Source organism: Delphinapterus leucas, chromosome 10 (genome assembly GCF_059928025.1).
Source record: "Delphinapterus leucas isolate spDelLeu-1000000601 "Yukka" chromosome 10, BTC_Dleu_Yukka2, whole genome shotgun sequence".
Lineage (NCBI taxonomy): Eukaryota > Metazoa > Chordata > Mammalia > Artiodactyla > Monodontidae > Delphinapterus > Delphinapterus leucas.
Genome location: NC_143138.1, coordinates 37,917,771 through 37,933,882, shown reverse-complemented (window position 1 = coordinate 37,933,882; position 16,112 = coordinate 37,917,771). Strand labels below are relative to the sequence as shown.

Genomic DNA, 16,112 nt, shown 5'->3' with positions numbered 1-16,112 from the left:
GTGTACAAGAGTTCCACTGCCAGCACTTGTTATTATCTGACTTTTTGATTATAGTCACCCCAGTGGGTGAGAAGTGGTATCTTATTGTGGTTTTGATTTACACTTCCTTGATGGCTAATGATGTTAAACATCTTTTCATGAGTTTGTTGGCCATTTGTATATCTTCTGTGGAGAAATATCTATTCAAATACTTTGCCCATTTTTAATTGGGTATTTGTCTTTTTATAATTGAGTTGTAAGAATTCTTCATGAACTCTGAATACCTGTCCCTTAACAGATATATGATTTGCAAATATTGCCCCCCCATTCTGTAGGTTGTCGTTTTACTTTCTTGATGGTATCATCTGAAGTACAAAAATTGTTAATTTTGATGTAGTCTAATTTATTTTTCTTTTGCTACTTGTGCTTTTGGTGTCATATCTAAGAAGCCATTGCCTAATCCAGTGTTATAAAAATTTCCCCCTTTGTTTTCTTCTAAGAGTTTTATAGTTTAACTCTTAAGTTTAGGTCTTTTATCCGTTTTGAGTTAATTTTTGTCTGTGGTATAAGGAAGCATCCAACTTCATTCTTTTGCATGTGGATATGCAGTTGTCCCAGCACCATTTGTGGAAAATACACATTTTATTTTATTTGGCCACGCCACACAGCTTGTGGGATCCTAGTTCCCCGACCACGGATTGAACCTGGGCCCTTAGCAGTGAAAGCACTGAGTCCCAACCACTGGACCGCCACGGAATTCCCAAAACTGCACATTTTAAAATAGAGTTTTCACCATCCTTTTACCTGAACCTTGAAATGAAGGCCTTTGTGGTCTTAAAAAAACAGTTTGAGCAACGGCAGAGAGTTTGGAGAAAGGTTGTGTCCCCTTTAATGTGGGGTTCCTCCCTCCCTCCCCCAATCCCCAAAGTCTAGATTACCTGCCTGTTAATCCACCATTAGAAGTCTGATTCTGATTTAGTTGGTCTTGGGTTGGGGCCCTGGTATGAGCATTCATTAAAAGCTCTCTAGGTGATTCTAATGTGCAGGCACAGTTAAGAACCAGTGAAGTAAAAGGTTAATAGAAAGAGGACCAAAGGGAAGGAGTCATCAGAGGAGGCATTGTTAGAAGAGGAGCTATGCCGGGATGTGTGCTGGTTTGTGGCAGTGCAGACCTCTTCCTCTGCTGGAGCTTCATGACTGTTGTCCTCTGTTCTACAGGGGGCAGCATCTCCTTACTGAGGAAATAGTTGTACCATGTCAGTGCTTTTTGATCTTAGCAACACCTTGGGGATGAAATATGTGAAATAAGAGGACCCTCTGCAATGTAAAAGCAAGAAAATAACAACAACAACAAAACCCAGCCAGCAGAAGAGAGCACAGATCCCAAGCACTGCTTTTCCTCCTACAAATGAAGAAAAACATTGTTCTGTAGCACAAGCACTTTTTAAAAGAACTTTTTTATTTCATTTTACAAATGATACAGAGAATTCTATTTTGCCTTTAATTTTTGTCTTTTATTCTGTGGCCACTGTGAAACATGATACAGAGAGAATTCTTTTTTGCCTTTGATTCTGTGGCCACTGTGAAACAATCTGGCTTTAAAATAACTATTAGAATGCAAATTGAATTTTGAAATGAGTTATAGATCTTAGGCCTTTAAGTATGTAAAATATAAACAGAATGCCCTTTATTGTCTGAGATTGTATTTGCAGAAAAGCATGAGGACTGCAACCTGCTAAGTCTGAAGCGCTACCATGCCATGGTTTTGTGTTGTCTGAAATTCTTGGTCTGTCAGGAGCAAAGCATATCAATGTGTTCCTCAGTAAATCTTGCCTTCAGTGATAAGTTCCTCCCCTTGTGTTGCTAAAAGGTTCATCTGATGTGAAAGGAAATAAATAATTGATCAACAACACTTTCCATATTTCATTTCTTTTTATTTTAGTAAATTACCAGCAGCAGATCTCCTGTGATTGGTTTCAGAAATCATTTTGGATGGCGCTAGTGTTTCTGAGTCCCATTAGGGATTTATTGTGCCCTGGACAGGTATTCCTCAAAGTGCTGGCCTGTGAACCATTTATTACTAGCCCACAATTAAAAAACACTTAAAAACTTGTATTGCATCTTGACATTGTCTCAGTGTATTCATTGTGTTTTACAGAAGAATTGTTCCTTCCCCACAGGTGGTCAGAAAGCACTGTTCTAAAGGAAATAACTTTGTGGAGGAAGTACTTTAAAGAAACCATCTTTCTTTTTGCATTCATTTTCTCTCTCTCTCAGGGATTTTGTATTAGAAGACATGGATCTTGCTGCTAATGAGCTCAGCATTTATGACAAACTTTCAGAGACTGTTGATTTGGTAAGACAGACGGGCCATCAGTGTGGCATGTCAGAGAAAGCAATTGAAAAATTTATCAGACAGCTACTGGAAAAGAATGAACCTCAGAGGGGGCCACCCCAGTATCCCCTCCTTCTAGCTGTGTACAAGGTAAAAATGTGTTCTGACTTGGAAATAGCTTAGAGCACAAACTCTTCAACATTCTCCCCAAATATTACTGTTGACTGATTCCACCACTGAACCTTGGTTTTTCTATGAATAAATTGGCCTTTACTCTTTGTTACGATGTGTTATTAGCAAATTTGACTACTTTGTTAAATGTTCTAGATGAAAGATGTGTATTTATCATTAACTGTATCTGTGTATATTTTTAAATGATGGACATAGCCCCTGGTCTGTATGATAAAAGCTTGGTGAGCCTTGCAGTCCTCACAGTTCTCAAGCTTTAAATGCTTTCAGAAGTGAATGTCAATGGCTTGTTTATGAAAACGGATTAGTTCTTAAAGCACACTGGAAATAGTAGAAGATGCCTGTTTTTTTTTCCTTGGCCTAAAAGTATTTTGTTTGCTGTAACAATTATTAATCCATTTCCTGTCTTTCCTTGTAGGTCGTCGTAACCCTGGGATTAATCTTGCTCACTGCCTACTTTGTGATTCAACCTTTCAGCCCATTACCACCTGAACCAGTGCTTTCTGGAGCTCATACCTGGCGCTCACTCATCCATCACATCCGGCTGATGTCTTTGCCCATTACCAAGAAGTATATGCCAGAAAATAAGGGAGTTCCTCTGCATGGGGGTGATGCAGACAGACCCTTTCCAGGTAGAATACTGCATTTGTTATTTATTAGATACGGCTTTCTTGGCAGTATATCATGAGAAAGGAAATAACATTTACTGACATCTAATGAGAGACACTTTCCCTATGTTGTCTCATTTAATTCAATCCTCAGGGAAACTCTATGGGATGGGTTTTATTACCCCATTTTGCAGATTGAGAAACTGAGGCTCAGAGGATTAAGAAGCTTGTCAGAGAAACACACCGGGTGGAGCCAAATTCAAGCCCCTGATTATAAAACACATGATGGGGATGAGTGTTTTCGCTCATAGGAGGGATTTGAGTGTATCTTACTCTACTGTTTTCTCTCCTGTGATCCCTATCCGTAATAGATTTTAATAAATAGCTATTGGTTTATTGAAAGCATCTGAGTCCATATCCTCTAATAATCCTTAGCTTGTTGGCTAGGTTTTTGTCTAGGTATATCCCTCTCTTTCAATTGAGTCTTTTCTCTCTGTTTCACAGTTCACTATGTGGTGCTCCTGAGTATACAATTTTGCCAGTAAGTTGAATTAAAGAAGCACTTAAATTTAGTAACAATGTATCAATGGTAGCATAGGAATTCCTGGTCCGATAGACCATTTGAGGAGTTCCCTTTTGAGAATAGTGTAATGTGGTAAGATTCGAAATTTACTTTTGAGAAAGAATAAGGGGGTATTATTTGGGGATTTTATTTTATTCATTTATTATTGTTTTATCTTAGTGTTTATCTTATTTGCCTGTATGAAGGAATATGTAAGTTAATATCACAAATGGATTATAGAACTTTTTGTTTAACTGTGTTCTGAAACCTTTAGGCTTCAGCATAACTGTTGAGGAAGTATGTTTTCTCTTCAGTGTTTTCAAAAAATATTTAGCAGTTGAAACTAAGCTTTATAATCATAATGCTACTCTTTAAGCCAAGATCTAATCAGTCATAAAAATCATCACTTGGTTTGGGTCTCCTTTCAAAGCTATTTTTGTGCACTTGAGGAAATCATGGAAAGATTTCGAGAATTGTATCAAAATCAGAGGAAGGGAACATTGTAAAACAAAAACCCAGCCTCGTAAGTTTTTTTAAAAAATCAACTTATGTATTTAAACGTTTAAATTCCAAATATATAACTTTCTTGTATTTACTGGGGAGGTTGTTTTTGAAACAACAAAGCTCAAAAAAATGAAGTTTCCAGCTCCTATCAGGAAGGTCCAGAGCATGTAGGGGAAAGAGCCAGAGAAACGTGTCAGTTAGGCCAGCCTGTGCTGCTGCCTCGGATGCATCAGCCTCCTTTCCTGTCTTCCCCTCACAGCCTCCCTAAAGTCATTTTCTACTCTTTGGCACATGAGATGAAGTCAACAATTTTTAGGACCAAGTTGATGGCACCTACTTTCTTTCTCCCCATCTTACAAAGTACATCTCCACAGACTGTTGAGTTAAGCAATAATAGTCAATGGACAGTGATTGCTCATTCTGTGTATCGGAGTTTAAAAGGTCAAGAAACATAGGTGTCTTGTCAACAAGCCAGGTTGTTTGGCCACTCCAAATGAATATGTTGCCTTGCAGATAGAAATAAAAATGAGTCCTTAGAGCTCACTTGTAAAGAGAGAGCATTGGAAGGGTGTGGTTTTAGGTCTTTAATGTTGTTGATTCTATTAAAGTGCTGCTTTTACTTGTAAATGGAGATACTGCACCCTATTTTCCTATGTGTGATAATTCTGGGAAGCTGTAGACATGTAAAACTAACAGCATTTTGCATAGCACTTGGAAGGAAACTTAAGAATGCATAATTAAGTGGTGAATAGAAACATACTGGGGAGAACTAGGTATAAGAAGGGCAAACTGCTGGGCCTGAAAGAGGGCCAGAAAAGTAAAAAATATATAACTCATTCCTATTGTCATGGTACCCCAAAGCAGCTGCCTTTCAGTTAGGACTACTTAGCATTACCTTTAAAGTAAATGCCGAGGGAGAATGTAAAGTGAATGTAGCTCCCGTGGGAAAGCCCTTCAGCGTATTGTTTCCTTAAGGGCTGGCCTAACGCTCCCGGGGATCATCTGACACTCCTTGAAGGGAGCAGCAGTGACCTACCAGTTTCACCGCCTCCAGTGCTGCTAGGTTTCTTCCTGACCACTGGTGGGTTTTCCGCTTGACTCTACCCAGGGAACAAAAGGCAACAGAAGTTGTTCTTCTTCTAAGTTTCAGCCTTGGGTAGGATACCCTGACCCTAACTCCTCTTCATGGAGTGAATGAAGTGACTCTGCAGTGAGTCATGTAAAATCCCACTCTGCAGCAGAAAATAAGCTGACTTATTTAGTACTTACCAGATGCCAGGCCCTGTTCAAAGGGCTTTCCATATATTGGCTCATTTGATCTTTACAGTATCCCTATGCAGTAGGCTCTGGTTTTATGTCTGTTTTACAGATGAAGACACTGAAGTAGAGTGCGATTAGCTCACTTGCCTGATCTAATAAGGCTAGTTAGTCATGGAACCATGATTTGAACCTAGGCCGCCCATCTTCAGAGTCTGAGCTCTTAACCTCTGATATGAGTAGTTTGTAGCTACATGGTATACCTGAAGAGTCTAGCTGTAAGTTTGATTTTGGAGTTCAACACTCTTTCAGGTCACCAGATGCCTTCTCTCTCAGCTCCCTAGTCCCCGAAGAAATAAGGTTCTTTCTGGCTGGTACTGCACGTCCAAAAATAAATGGTCCTCCAAGCCATTGGCCCTTTAGAATTTTCCTGAACTAGTCTTTTCCTAGGCATTCAGCCCAGCTCATCCTCCCAGTCTGCACCCTTATAGGTAAGGTTTGACTTACTGTTTGACTAAGTCCTTTCTCTTATTAACCTGCAGTTTTCTCTTCACATTCACATTCTTAGTTCTTACCCACCCCCGCCCCTGGCCTCATATCTTTATATCTGCTTTGACCCTGCCAGCCACCCTCTTGGCTTTCACCCTTCTGTGGAATCATTGAGTCTTAGAGCTCAAAAGGAACTTTATAGAGTTGATCTGGTACATACCCCTGTTTTGTAAAGAGGAAATTGAAACCAGGAGAGGTGAAATAGCTTGCTTACCCAGCTAAATGTGACAGACTAGCACTTGAACCTTAGTTTCTTTAGTCTAGCACATTACAGTTACTGTCTGCTGCCTCTGCCCTCATTCAAGCCAGGTTCCAGAATGTTAGGCCCAACTGTTTTGTTTACTTGGGGCATTTATAATTTGTAATTGTAACATCCATATATACTGAGGGGGCCTGGGACAGTTCTCACATACAATGAGAAGCTGCATCTCTGTATCTGTACTGCATAATTGGAACTTTATGTACCCATGAACTTTCAAGGGAAGGTTGAAGTAGATCTACCAATATCAAGGAGTTTGGGATCATTCACAAGCAGATCATTCACTGACTTAGAACTAAGGTAAGGACCTAATCAGAATTAGAGTCCAGGCCAGTGCTCAGCGTGAAATGCTAGGACCTGTTTATTTACAAATAAAAGAGTAAAGTGATAACAGGTCTGTCGGGCACTTAGAGTATACTTGGCACTGTGCTGTATACTGTGCCATGTATTCCTCAGTCTTCACATTAGTCACGTAAGGTAGTTAATATTTTTATGTCCATTTCAAAGATGAAGCTGATGAGCAAGGGGGTTGACTAACTTGCCAAAAGTCTCACATTTAGAGACAAATTTTTATACAAGGAGAACTTATAAAAATAGATGGACTTTCTGGTTTGGAATGGTTCAAACGTGTTGCTTCCTGAAGGCAAAGCTGTTGGCGAGATGATTTCTTGGGTTCCTTCCATCCCTACGGTGTACGAAAGTGGCTCTGGGCCTATTACCACCCATGCAGGGGGCCTGGCCAAGGTCAAGACATCACCCCTGCCTCACGCCCAGGATGCTAGAAGTGCTAAGCAAAACAAGCTGCTGGAGAGTAGCCTGATTAAATACTGAGCACGTACCAGTGAAAGTCACAGAGACTTTGTCGTGGACTTTTGCAGGGTTTTCTTGGATACGTTTCTAATATGAGAAATCTAAGAAATCATGAGGTTATATTTATTTAATCCTTATTTTGAGGTTTCTCCAAGTTCAGATTACTTGTTTGACTTTTCTCCCCCTGGACTTAATCCTATTGTTAAAGCTTCTGAAAAGTCAAGGTTTCATTCATTCATTCATTCATTCAGTGAGTGTGTATTCAGATCCTACTGTACACCAGCAACTGTTCTCAACAGAGCAGTGAACAAAACAGTCCCCCTCCTCTTGCAGAGCTAGTCTTGGCTTTGTGCCTTTCTTCTTCTCTATCCTTTTTACCCAGAGGGAGGTTTTTTTGGTCCTGGAAAAAAATCTGTTTTTTATTTTTTATTTTTTTGCTTTTTGCTTTTCACCAGATTAATAGTCTGTGTAAAAGGACTCTCTCCACTTAGAATTCCAGAGTATGTTATGGTTGTCCACAGCGAGCCAGCCTGAGTGCGTTTTCTTTGTAAACAACTCTCAGGCACCAGGAAGCCTCCTGACAGTCTTGGCTCACCATTGTTCTGCAGAGTGCCCAACTTGCAGAGAAGGCTGGGCGGTTACAGTTTCTGCCTTTCTTAACTTCAAGGCTGTGTTTTGTCTGCAAGACCATTTTTGACACCTCAGACAGCAAAATGATTCCATAATCACGGTGAGAATTTGGAATACAGACCATGGTGTTTTATTGAACTCTTAGATATGGAGTTTCACTTCTTTGTCACACCTTTTTTTAGTATGAAATAGCTAGTATAAGAAGGATGTCTTGCATAAAGAAGCCTTGGAAATCAAAAGAAAGTTAGGAAGTCGCTATCCAGCTTCCACTCGCCTTTCTGTCTGGTGCTGGAGGAGTGGATAGAAGCAGAGGAGGGCTGCAGAGAAGTGAGATGCAGCATGTTAGGTAATTGAAGAAAAGTTGTGGCCTGGGGTGGCATGGGATGGTTTTCTGTGTGCTCCTGGCTGTTTTCTAGCATGGGACTTTGATCACTCCGTGGTATGTTGGCTCCAGCCAGTTGTATAGTGCACACATCAGATAAAACCTTTTCAGATAGATGGAGGCCAAGTTGAAGTCTGGGCACTTCTCCTTGTTTTTGGAAATTCTATGCGAAGGGGAGAAGGAGCCCCAACTGTACACTGCCCCCTACTCACTGCCTGGCCATTCCTCAGTCCCTCAGACCAAATATAAGCACATTCTTTATCCACCTTGAGGACGAAGCCTGCAGAGAAATCAAAAGTAGCTCTTCCTCTTGCAGTGTGCTCCCCTAATTCAGATGGATGGTATAAACTACCCCTTTCCAGTGATCTTTTTTCCTCATCAGTCCCCTCTTCCTTGGCTGGCCGCCAGCCTAGCCACAGTGCCTCTTCTTCTGTCGGATACCTCTCCAGGGGCCTGCCTTCCATGATGACTGAACTCTACATTAAAAGGTAACAATCTCAGCTTGAGTTTTCATGGTCTCCAAAGACCTTTTTTTTAAAAAAAAATTTAGTTTATATTGAAGCATAGTTGTTAACAATGTTGTGTTAGTTTCAGGTGTACAGCAAAGTGATTCAGTTATACATATACGTATATCTATTCCGCCCCTCTCCCCTGCCGTGCCGCACGGCTTGCAGGATCTTAGTTCCCTGACCAGGGATTGAACCTGGGCCCTCGGCAGTTAAAATGTGGAGTCCTAACCACTGGACCGCCAGGGAATTCCCTCCAAAGACATTTTTATTTGGAAAATAACATAAAACATTTACATACAGGGACTTCCCTGGCGGTCCAGTGGTTAAGACTCTGTGCTTCCAATGCAGGGGGCGAGGGTTCAATCCCTAGCAGGGAACTAGGATCCCACATGCCGTGCGGCGCAGCCAAAAAAAACACTTACATACGAAAACAAAAAAAGAGGTATGAGATTTTTGATTTTCAAAAATATACTTTTAATGAAGTGAATTTTCTCACCTCTATCCCTCTAACTCTTCCACCCAAGCAACCACTGGTAATAATTTCATATACATCTTTCTGAATTTTTCCATGGCTGTACAGATAGCTATACTTAATATCTATAAATATAAAATAGTTTTTGAGTCACACATGCAAGAAAGGGCTTATGTCCATATTTTTGGCTAGACACATTGTATTAGTTTCCAAGGCTGTCGTAACAAAGTACCAAAGGCAGGTGGGTTAAAACAATAGAAATTAATTTTCTCACAGTTCTGGAGGCTAGAAGTCCAAAATCAAGGTGTTTTAGGGCTCTTCTTCTCAAAGGCTCTAGGGAAGAATCCTTCTTTGCCTCTTCCAGGTTCTGGTGGTTGCCATCAATCCTTGGCATTCCTTAGCTGTGGTAGCATAACTCCAGTCCCCATCTCTGCAGGGCCATCTTCCCACTGTGTGTCATTGTGCGTCCTCTCCTCTTCTAATAAGGACACCATTTAGATTGAATTTAGGACCAACCCTACTTCAGTATCACCTCATGTTTAATTACATCTGCAAGGACCCTATTTTCAAATATGGTCATCTTCTGAGGTTCCAGAAGGACTTCAATTTTAAGGGGGACGCTATTCAACCCAGTATACACATTTTTCAAGATTTTATATTATTCCATTCTGTGAGTATTCCATAATTGAACAGTTTCTAGATTTTTTACTATTATAAAAAAAAAGACTAGGGACATTCATATACACACACTTTTATATACATATACTATTATTTCTGTAAGATAGATTCTCGGAAGTAGAATAGCTGGGTCAAAGATCGTTCACATTTTACATTTTAATAAATACTAACAAATTATCTACGTAAACTTACACTGATGTGTAACTTCTATTAACAGCATATGTAGATCATCAACACTGGATATTGCCGTTGTTTTGCCAGTCAAGAAACTGAAAAGTGGTATCTCACTTTAAGTCACCTTTTAGTGGAGTTGGATGTCTTTTCATGTGTTTCTTTTAGGCCATTTGTGTTTATTTTTCGTGAATTACTTGTTCATATTATCTACACAGAGAGAGCAAAGCAATGCCCTTTCCCTCTAGTCCTGCTCTCCTCATGTGTGGCACAAAGAGAGGCTCGAGCTCTCCAGTGACCCATGAGCAGTCAGAGGTGAGGGTCCTCAGGTCCACAGTCTGCCCAGTGTCTGTCACATGAGGCTCTTAATATAGTCTCTGACTCTATCTGTGCCCTGAGGGGAGTATCTGCTGTAGATTTTAAGCCGTGACCATACTTCGTGATTCATTTGTATTACCCCAGCATGCCTTCTGGCACTTAAGTATTTCCCAGAGTTAATTTGTCAGGGGGCGGGTTGTTGCCTGTTGCCATTCTCACACATTTTCTCTTCTAGATGAACTTTAGAATGCCGTGGTCACAACCCCACCCCATCTGCACCTTCACCAGTAAGAGACTCTGATGGGATTCTATCCAAGTTGTATTAAGGTTCATATATGTATTTTTTGAGTAGACTTGACATCTTTATGACATTTAGTCTTCCCATCGAGGATCATGGTATGATATGTTTATTTAGGTCTTATTTTATATCCTTCAGTAAAATTTTCTAGTTTTACCTTTCTTGTTAAATTTATTGCCAGTCTTTATCAATGAGATCATTTTCCATTTCCATTTTTAAATGATTATGGTCCGCACTGTAAGAACACTATTGATGTTTACATGTCTACAGATCTCATCTTGTGTTCTGCCGCCTTGTTAAATTATCTGTTATTGTTTTCTTTTCCTTTCTTGACTTTCTTTGGGTTTTCTTCCTCCACCTGCTTTTCACATATCTCTACCTGTTAATCCCAAGAATATCTAAAGCTCAGAATAAAACTAAAATAAGTTACAGTTAAAATAATCTCTTGATACCCTTAGGTTCAGAACTGCCTGCTACTATAGCCCATGAAGCACCTCTGTATAAATTAGAAGAATTTCTCCTGACACTTTACTCTTATCTCCTGGGAAGATTGTCATAATTAATTGATTCATTTGGAATATGACACATTACTACAGAAAAATGTGATGATAAATATATGCAGCTCTCCAGTGTCTCCCTTAGATGAGGAGCTCTTGTGCCATCTCAGCCTGCACAGACGTTCTCCATAGTGCTACTTAGAGCCATAGATTGTGTTATCACTGCCTCCGGAATCACCCCTTTCTTCCCAAGCCCACTACCTCAGTTAAGACTCTCGTTATAGGGACTTCCCTGGCAGTCCAGTGGTTAAGACTCCGTGCTTCCAGTGCAGGGGCGTGTGGGTTCAATCCCTGGTTGGGGAACTAAGATCCCACATGCTGCACATTGCGGCCAAAAAAAAATTTTTTTTTTAAAGAAAAAAGACTCTCGTATTTCACCTCTCATCACAGTACAACCCCTCCCTCCCCCAAAAAAGGACAAAAACAAAGTACAACCGGGTCTTCCTCTTCCCAGCCTCTCTCTTCCAGGACACCCTAGTCACAATCCAGAATAACCTTCCTAGAAGGAAGCCCTAGAAGTCCTCATCACAGTCTTCCTCAGCAGCCTCTGTCCTCTTATCCCCGCCCCACCGCATCCCCTGTGCTCTTCCCACTGCACCCAGGTGCCTCGGTAATTCCTCTTGCCTCTCAGTCTCAGTCTGCTCATCTGTAAAATGAGAATAGCAGTGCCTCCTCAGTAATTATGTGGTAAAGAGTAAACGATATATTACCTGCAGAAATGACTCGTATTGGGCTTGGCGCTGAGCACGTTAGTTTTCTTTCCGCTTCCTACCGCCTCCCTCACAAGTACTTTGGAAATGGAAATGCTGTATAATTGTAACATGTTGTTACGATTATTTATGCCTCGTTGTATGTCCATTACCCAGAGTTCTTGTATTTTGGCAAGAATTCATCATATTTGACCTCTAATAAGGAACATTTGAAAATATTCCAGAAGGGAAAAAAAAAAGTTTAATTGCAGCCTGAGTATGCCACTGGAAAAAAAAAGCATACTGCAGCCTCAGTGTGCCACTGAAACAAGTTCCATGAAAGGGTTTTCTGCTGCCCCTGGAGGCTCATGGTGAACACTGTGTGTGCCAAGGTGTGCGCAGTCCCCTGGATGAGAAGAGTGGGTGGCAGCTGCCTCAGGGAAACACAGGTTCTGTCTGCAGGAGATGGAGGATGCTCAGGAGACATGCTGAGAACAAACACAGCCCTCCCCCCGATGAGGATTTCTTATACTGCATGACTGCTGCCTTCTGCTGACTACAGAAAATGTTTTGTGGTTAAGAGTCGGTTTCCACATGTGTTTATTGGTTTAAAGAGCTGACTTGGTTTCGGCCACATTTGGTTGTCTGTCGTCTTTTGTTGTAGGCTCTCTCCTGATTGGGTTTCCATTGGGTTTTAATCAGAAACCATCTGGTGAAACATTTTGGATTCAAATTAGAGTTTATCAGAAACATCTATCTCAATTCTCTAGCATATTTTTTTTACATGAAATGTTCTCTATTAACTATAGCAGATTCAAGAAAACTGAGATGTTGGGATTCTGGGCAGTCAACAATGGCCACTCAAAAGACCTGCTATGTTACATTAGCCTCCTAGCATGTATGCTTCAAATACTAAAATTAAAGTGCTATATGGTTACGTTGTATCTGGTCCCTTAGGATTAGTTGTGAATAAAGTCAATCACAAACTCAATTATATGTAATGATTTAATATAAAGCAATTTAACATTAAATACCTCAGTTCTTTTACTACTAATCAAATGAGTAAAAATATGAACATTTAAATGAACTAAAGGGAGATGGTGATTTGTTAGTTGAGGTATTTGAAAAGCCCCACTTGTTTGAAACACATGTGAACAGTTACAACTCTTTCTGACCAATACAGTACTGTCTACTATACTTTAACTTTTATGTATGACTTAGAACAGGAAGTTGTTGGTTAGAAAGCTACTACTTGTCTCTCTAAATCCCTTCTGTAAGCAATAAAGTAGCAGTGATAGATATATGATAAAACTAGCATAGTAAAATGTTAATGGTAGAACCTAGGTAGTGGATATACTGATATCTACTGCAAAATTCTTTCAACTTTACTGTATTCTGGAAATCTTTCATAATAAAATATTGGGGAAAAATTCATCTTAAAAAAAAAAAGGAAAGAAACATCTATCTCAGAGAACAGAGGTGAAACCCAGAACGGAACAGAAAGCAAACAAGAAATAATGTAATAATAATATGAACAGAATAGTCTCAGAGGGAAGGAACACAGAGAAACTGAGAAGAGCTGCATAGAAACAGAGCCAACCCCTCACAGAAGGACCAGAGAAAGGTGTGGGGAGCCAGCAAGCTGTCACATCAGGGTCTGGGTGGGACATTCTTCTAGTTCTGACCAACCTGCAGTCCTTGGGGCTAGAAACCATGATTAGTAGCCCCTACCCACCCTGAGCTCGGACAGAGTGCTTAACGGGCAGATGCAGTTCACTCCACTCCAAAGATGGGCCCCTGAAAAGTCCTGTCTCTCCTTTCCATCCCTACTGTCTGTGCCCTTTTCTCAGTTTTCCTTCCCAGAGCCGTCCTGGCCTCCACTTGTACTTGTGAACCCAGGGCCTAGGGTGTCAGAGAAGACATGCATGCAGAGGGGCTCATCACTGACGATGGGACCACCCTTCCTGCCTGCCCCTCCCCCATGTGCTGTAGCCGGGTCAGGCGTATGGGTTGCAGGTTTGAAAATGGTGGAAGAACTGCATCTCCAACCCCATGTCTCTGAATATAGCTCCTCAAACTGTTCGACTTCAGTTGTTGATTTGACTTAGGAGATACTTGTATGTGTTAAAAAATATTTTCCACAAAGCCTAGAAGAGTATACAGAGAAAAGTACCTCTCCTTTCCACCTCTGGCCCCTAAGCCCTCTCTCTATTCCCTTCTCTGGGGTTAATGTATTTGATATGTACCTTTTCAGAGGTCACATGCGCTTATCACTGTTAGGTTTTAAAATTATTCTTATGTCTTTCTGCTTCCATTGCTATGGCGACTAGATTTACCAGCTCTATCTGTTTTCTCCATATCCCTTCCTCTCTCAGACTTTGACCCCTGGTGGACCAATGAGTGTGAGCAGAATGAGTCGGACCCCATCCCTGCCAACTGCACCGGCTGTGCCCAGAAATTACCCCTCAAGGTGATGCTCCTGGAAGACACCCCAAGGAAATTTGAGAGACTCCATCCTCTGGTGATCAAGGTGAGCAAGAAGGCAGATTCTCCCACTGATCGATTACCCATTTCATGGCTAGGCTGTGACATTCGTGATTAGTAATTCCATGTTGTCTTGTTGCACTTTTGTTTTCTGCCTTGCCAAGACCGGACAACCCCTGTCATCTGAGGGGCTTCAGCGTTTTTTGTGCCAGTACCCTGAGGTTACAGAAGGCTTCACCGAAGGGTTTTTCACCAAGTGGTGGCGCTGCTTTCCTGAACGGTGGTTCCCGTTTCCTTACCCATGGTGAGTGTGGAAAGGGCCGCTCAGCGTGCATGTGTGCAGAGAGGGGGCAGACCAAATGTCAGAACCGTACTATGGATAATTACTGCCAAGACGCTGCTATGCCCAGCACTGTGCAAGCACTTTACAATACACTCTTCAAGTCAAATGATACTCAGGAGTGCACTGTTGCAAACTTGATGAGAGAAAGTGGGTGAGTCCAAAGAGGTGTGTCAAGAGGGGCACCACTGTGGTGGACACCGAGATTGCCTGATAGACTCATAATTTACTTCTAAGTATGTGTTTAGCATTTGTGTTCATGCTGAGTGGGCCCTGAGCATTGAGGACTGCAGAGAGAGCACAAAGAATAAAAGGGAAAGTTATTTCTTGGCAGCCAGGCTGTGTGCCTTGGTACTGAGTATCTGTTACTCGTTGGTGATGCTCATAATAGCTCTGGGAAGTAGGAATTATCACTGTCATTTTTCAGATCAGAAAAGTGGGAATCAGGTTAAGTACCTTGCTTAAGGTCACCCAGCCAGAATTGAAACCCAGGTCTATCTCCTTGTTCCTTGCTGTGTCCTATAGAAGACATGGTCTGTTTCTTCAGGTGAAAGTTGTTTTCTAGAAGAAAAGGAAGGCCAGTTTACTTCTAGAACCATTCCAAAGAGAATTAAAACTGCTTTTTCAGGCATTTTGTCGGATGATTTCTGTGCTTCTGCCTTTCTTTAAATTTGTCGTTTATTTACATGATCAAATACTCAGTGTTACAAGCTGATACAGGCTTCCCCCTTCATGCTGCTCCACCTCAGAAGGTTCACGATTTTTGCTTCCTCCTCCTCCCTTCTTCTATCTTGCCCTGTCTGCTGTTACTTCAGTCTTTTTGCCAAGAGGATGAATGGAGTGTTTCTTTTCTCCCTCTATATGTTGTTTTAGCTGGATTTTATAAACACCCCACCCACACAGACAAATCATGGCAGTAGAGTTTGTGTGTGTGTGTACATTTTACTATTAATTGATTGGGCATGACTGTTCTTCATGGACCTAATACTTCAGATATTGTCCTGACATTTTTCCCTCTTCACCCACCGCCCACAGTTTTCCCACCCTTGCCGAGCTCTCTGTTAGTCACGGAGTTAGGCTGGCTTGCCCAGTTTAACTACATTTTTCTCTTTTACACATTTTACAGGAGAAGACCTCTGAACAGATCACACCTTTTACGTGAGCTTTTTCCTGTGTTCACCTACCTGCCGTTTCCAAAAGAAGCCTCCTTGAAAAAGTGCTTCCTTCTTCAACCAGAACCTACTGTGGGGAGTAAGGTAGGAAATTTTGAGAGGACTTGGCTCTAGAATTTTTCTCATTTGGTACCTGGGCTGATGTCATAAAGCCTTCCCTGCGTGTCAACTTAGGGGTTGAATTGAGGGGTCAGCCACATAATCTAAAGTTCTCTCCTCCTCCTGCTTGCCAACAGACCTGACTTTTTTTACTGAAGACACACTTACAGAAAGTCTAGTTACCTTGCAGATGTATTTCCTGCCCTTAACACCTGGGGGCAAGTTACTTTTCTATATTAAAGGAAGTAAAATCCTAAAAAC

At 41.2% G+C, this 16,112-nt stretch overlaps 1 protein-coding gene across 8 annotated transcripts in view; it reads left to right on the top strand.

The window, feature by feature from the left end:
• Nucleotides 1-16,112, top strand: part of C10H6orf89 (chromosome 10 C6orf89 homolog) — a 33,033-nt gene that overhangs the window by 5,769 nt on the left and 11,152 nt on the right. For 6 of the 8 annotated variants that reach the window (XR_016394628.1, XM_030759388.2, XM_022581775.2 and 3 more), the window contains 5 exons: nucleotides 2,257-2,464; nucleotides 2,922-3,135; nucleotides 14,132-14,286; nucleotides 14,405-14,544; nucleotides 15,707-15,836. Coding sequence is in view for 7 of the 8 variants with exons in the window: in XM_030759388.2 (XP_030615248.1) it covers nucleotides 2,257-2,464; nucleotides 2,922-3,135; nucleotides 14,132-14,286; nucleotides 14,405-14,544; nucleotides 15,707-15,836 (847 nt within the window). In the remaining variant the exon portion in view is untranslated. Of the gene's footprint in view, nucleotides 1-2,256; nucleotides 2,465-2,921; nucleotides 3,136-10,447; nucleotides 10,500-14,131; nucleotides 14,287-14,404; nucleotides 14,545-15,706; nucleotides 15,837-16,112 lie in introns of those variants that run through there. The other 2 variants (XM_022581776.3, XM_089918811.1) reach the window with 2 other exon arrangements.